The sequence below is a fragment of the Acanthisitta chloris genome, unplaced genomic scaffold (assembly GCF_000695815.1).
Source record: "Acanthisitta chloris isolate BGI_N310 unplaced genomic scaffold, ASM69581v1 scaffold41830, whole genome shotgun sequence".
Classification (NCBI taxonomy): domain Eukaryota; kingdom Metazoa; phylum Chordata; class Aves; order Passeriformes; family Acanthisittidae; genus Acanthisitta; species Acanthisitta chloris.
In genome coordinates this window covers 646-5598 of record NW_008650637.1, presented here as the reverse complement: position 1 = coordinate 5598, position 4953 = coordinate 646, and the positions used below count along the sequence as shown (strand labels likewise).

At 52.1% G+C, this 4953-nt stretch overlaps 1 protein-coding gene across 1 annotated transcript; it reads right to left on the bottom strand.

Annotated features, from left to right (window-relative positions):
• Positions 1–115: 115 nt before the first annotated feature.
• On the bottom strand, positions 116–4099 carry TTC25 (tetratricopeptide repeat domain 25; the record flags this gene model as incomplete). Its single annotated transcript, XM_009069646.1, has 9 exons — positions 116–201; positions 348–426; positions 624–724; positions 888–1084; positions 1268–1354; positions 2246–2453; positions 2770–2994; positions 3204–3360; positions 4038–4099. Coding segments are annotated over 9 exons (1202 nt in total), but the record flags the coding sequence as incomplete, so codon positions are not given.
• Positions 4100–4953: the final 854 nt, after the last annotated feature.

The following is a 4953-nucleotide window of genomic DNA, read 5'->3' as shown; positions in this document are numbered from 1 at the left end:
CTATTTCACCCTCCTGCCTCGGCTCTCCTTTACCTCCCTGTCCCTTTCCCCATCCCTGGCGTTCCCCTGTGCTTCTGTAGAGTTCGTGGCTTCTTCTTTTGGCTTTTCGTCTTCTTTATCCTCTGAGCTGTTCCCCTCCGTCCCTCTTTCTGTCCTTCTCCAAATTGTAAGGCTTTGTGCTTTCACTGCTGAAGACGTCATCTGGGGAGGAAAAAGCGAATTTTAGCCGAGTTCAGTACTCGGATGGAAATGGGTGCTGTGGAAATTGAGGGGCAGCTGATGTGCTCCAGAGCAGGACAGAGGGGAGTTTTCCATTCCTGGGTGCAGATGATGGGAATGATGATTACCTTTATGTGAGGGAAATATTGCTGCTTTCCTGCTTTTCTTTAGCTCTTTGATGAAGCTTTTGCTCACGTCATCCAAGGCCTGAAAATGATGTGGCTCTTAATAAAAGCCCCAGAAATGCAGTTACATACCCAAGTTTTCCCTGTTTCGCTCTCTGCTATCATCACTTGGTCCTTTCCTACCACAAAACTCTCCACTTCTCTGGCATTACTGCCTGGAATGTCCCAGCTGGGGTAACAGCTACTCACAGGTGCTGCCCTGAGCTTCTCCTGCCTTACCGCAATGATGGTGCTTTGAGCAGCTTCGCTGGACAAAAGCTTTGCCTTCTCCAGGGCCCTTTCAAAGCTCACGATTGCAGACCTGTAATCCTTTAGTTTCACTGGAACAGACAAGGGAACCAGCTGGTTTAACCCAGGATCAGGAGAGCAACAAGAGCTAATCAAGCCAGTCTTGATCTGAGCAGTTGCTTTGGCTGTTAAATCCCCAAGATTTAACTTCAGCTTCTCCACTCTGAAAGTAAAAATCTGTGCCAACACCTTTACCTTGTGCCTGTGCTACCAGCATGGTGGCATGGAGCTGCCACTCCACATCTCCCTCTTCATCCGCTGACTGCAGAGACTTCTCTCCGTAACCCTGGGCTGCTTTGGCTCCATCCAGCTCCAGGTAACACCGGCCAATTTCATGGAAAAGCCAAGCCTTCTCCAGGCTGGATTTTGTCATTGGAATTTTCTTCTCCCACCTTCAGCAGAGACAGACACACATTTACCACTCCTCACTGGGTGCAGCTATGGTTCAGTCTGGTAACAAAGGGTTCAAGTATGAAGACTTCCCCAGCCCCTGCTGCAGCGTGAGCACACACTGAACAGCCACAGCCTCCCAGAGCCTCCCAGAGCCTCCCCAAGCCCTGCTGGGCTGTACATACGTGTCGATGGCCTGCTGGAACCTGCTGCTTTGGGCGTGCACGAGGCCGATGTTGCCCAGGGCTTGGGACACAGCATCAGGCAGAGCACTGTGACAGGGACAGACAGGGATTAGGGCACTGCCATCATCTGTGCCCAACCCACTCGGGGCTGCTTCAGCCTCAAGGCCCCTCTGGTGCTCCCCACGGGCCCAGGAATGTGTTGGGAAATAGAGTCAATGTCAGGCTGAAAGTAATGAAATCAAGGTGGATTTTTGATTTATCTACAGCTGTGGCAACTGATCTCACGAGACACAGCAAAATGGTTCAGCTTGGGCTTTGGTTATTATTATTATTTGCTGGGCAAATCTGGTAGTCTTTGTGAAGGTTTTTCCACTTTTCTTTCTTCAGTTTCCCTCTGTGTCCCTGACACTCACAGATGATTTCTGTCTTCCAAAGGGAAGACCCAAACCTGCAGGCTCCTGGTGCCAGCCCTGCTCCCTGAGCTTGCACCAAGCTTTGCCCCACACCACAGTCAGATCCTTCTATAATTGCAGAACCTGTGATTTTTCTTTAGTTACCCTCCAAAGCACCTTTGCCTGCCTTTACCTGAGAGATGGAAAAGCCCCTGAGAGGAGCGGGTAAATGCGATAGGAGTCATGGAATCATAGGCTGGTTTGGGCAGAAAGGGACGCTAAGGATCACCCAGTTCCAGCCCCGTGCCACGAGGTCATTAACTCGAGTCATTAACGAGTCATTAACGGCGCTTCCAGCCGCAGCCGCTAGAGGGCGCGACCCGACCGTGGCCTTTGGGTCCTTAAAGAAACTCAGTGCGAAAAGGTCCCAAACCAGAAACCTCCTCAGTCATCATCACCCTGAGACTCGGGCAGAGCCGAACACGCGGCCCTGATAAACCTCCAGGGGAGAATTATAGCATTACCTAACGCCAAAACACCTCCACAGAGGTACTCTCCCCACCCACCTGAATTTCTTAGCACTTACCTCTGCCTAGCACAGTCCAGACTCATCTCGTAGCTGCGCAGAGCTGCCTCCATCTGTCCCATCTCCAGCTGTGCATCCCCAATGCAGCTGTAGAGGTTCCCAATCAGTTCCTTCTTGTTGGGGACTTCATCCTCTCTCCAGCCTTTCACTGTTTTCAGCACACGCTCAGCTTTCCTGCAGCTTTCCTCAGGGGAGCCCTCGGCCAGCACTGGGGACAAGGAGCAGAGCTGGTCATTGGGGTGTGACACAGAGATATTGAGAAGCTGTGGATTCCCCATCCCTGGAAGTGTTCCAGGCCAGGTTGGACAGGGCTTGGAGCAACCTGGTCTAGTGGAAGGTGTCCCTGCCCATGGCAGGGATGGGATGAGGTGAGATTTAAGGTCCTTCCAAGCCAAACCATCCTGGGATTCTGTGATGCTGGCACAGTGAGACCTGGTGCAGTGGGTGAGCCTGAGCCAAGTCTTGGGAAGGGTCAGAGCTCCCCTTAGCAGTGGGAGGCACTCAGCCTCCAGCCAGGAACCTACACGTCTCGATGTCCTCCATACTCTTCGCAACGGATGCGCCAAGCTCCGCTGGTTTCTGTCTCCTGCCCCGGATCCACCTCTGCTGCCGCAGCCTGCGCTCACGCACGCGCGCGTACATCGGCTTCTGCTGCTGCCAGAACTCTCGGCGCCTGTCCAGGTAGGAGATCCCTCCCAGAACCAGGTCTGCCACCTTGACCCCCTGCCTGGTGCTGCTCTGCATCAGCTCTGGAAGTCAGATAAGGCAGAACCAGGTGAGTATCAACACACCTGAGCTGCAGGAGGGAATTCCTTGGGAATGTTTTGCTGCTCTGGCACAAGTCAGGAAGGGTCAAAGGAATGTAAAAGAAGAGTGGAAAAGAATAAAAGGATAAAAAGAAAAGAAAAAATAGATCCTGCTTAGAAGGAACATCTAGTAGAACACAATGGAGAAATACCTTCATCCTTGAGCAGCTTCTCCAGGTAGGCCTTGTCAGCATAAAGCTCTCCCAGAAGCTGCCGCTCTGTTCTTGGGTTCCTCACAGGCTCCTGCTTCCTCGTCCTTTTCTGATCCTTAGTCACTTTACTGTGCAGCTTTTGACTGGCTTTTCTGCTCTACAGAGAGAAAAGAAAGCACAGAGAATTGAGGTTGAGCACTGGAGGACACAGGAATGAGCAGAATTGTTTATATTCCATATAAACCAACTGATTTTTTTTTTTTAAAAAAGTGAAAATTCAGTGTCTCAGTAGCTGTTTGGGGCATGAGCAATTGAATTCTGCAGCAAATTTTGGTCCCTGAGCTCCAGGAGCAGGAGAGGGTGTTAGAGCAAGAACTAGTTCTGGGCTCTTGGAAGAGCAGGACCTTTCTGCAGGAAGTGTCCATTATCCTAACTGTGACTTCTGAACCTCAGGCAAAGCCAAGGTCAGTATTGGAGCTCACTGTGCCCTGCTCAACTTCGGGGCTGTTACTCATTAGCCTCAGACGGGTAAGTGGCAACACCCCCAGGAATGGGCTGGAGGAGGAACTCCAAACTGGGATTTGTTCCTCCACAGAGGCTCTTCCCTGCCCTTCTCCTTCTCCTTTCCATCCTGGATGGTTTGAGCCAGACCTGTGTTAGGATCAGGTGGACAAACACTCCCACGATGGGTCAGTGAGCTGTGATGCTAAGGAGGTCCTTCCCTGGACCCCACATCCATGTCCCTGCAGGGACTGCCACCCTCTCCTGCCCTTTTCAGGCAGTTTATCATTCCAGGAACCCTGGAAACCTCCCCGGCAGGAGCTCCTGCTGTACCTCTGCCTGTCTGCTCACAAAACACAGCTCCTCCTTCTTCTCCAGCTTCACCGAGGAAGGACCTGCAGGCACACAGAAAATGGTGTTAGTGCCCCAAAACAGCTGTGCAGGGGCTTTGGGAAGGAAATGCCAACAAGGGTGCCAAGTCTGCAGAGTCCAGTTTGAACTGGAGCTTGTCTAATCCTTTCCCATGGAGCAAGGGTGTTGGTGTGTTCTGGGAGCAGGGAATGCAGCTCATCCACCAGCTCCCCTCGGGGTTTTAATCCCTATTTCACCTGGCACTGGGAGCTCCCACTGCAATGTTCCTACAGAGACAGCTACATCCTGCATGGAAGCTGAGGCAGGGGAAGGATGCACGTTTTGGAGGATCACAGCTGGAGTGTAGGATGGAAGGAAAGCTCCAAGCACAGGGAGCTCCTGTAATCCAAAGAATTATTTAAAGGTTTGTGCACTGAGATTGGGGCAATACTCCCATTTTGTGTTAACTGCCCCCAGTCCCATCTGTGCCCTGGGAGGGGAGGAACAGCTCTTGGATTTGGGTGGTCCAAAGGGAGGACAGAGCTTCCCAGGCTGCAGCAGGAGGAATTCCTTTGGCACAGCCTCAGGCCCAGACCAGCAGCGCAGGGACACATGGATCATGGGGGTGGGAGGTCCCAAACCTGCCAGGGAAGCAGTTTGGGGATGTGCCCTGTTACTGTGAGCATTTCCCAACTAGTCAAACACCCACATCCATGCTGACATGCTTCCTTGCTTCCCTTGTGTCCAGAAGCTATTGATTTATGAAAAATACCCAGAGTTTTCTAGTGTTTTAATCTGTCCCTGCACCTGAAACCCAGGGCTCGAGGGCATTTGGAGCTCTTGGCTCGGGCTGTGGAGCCTGGGAAGGTGTCAGCTGAGAGCTGTGATGGGATCTGGG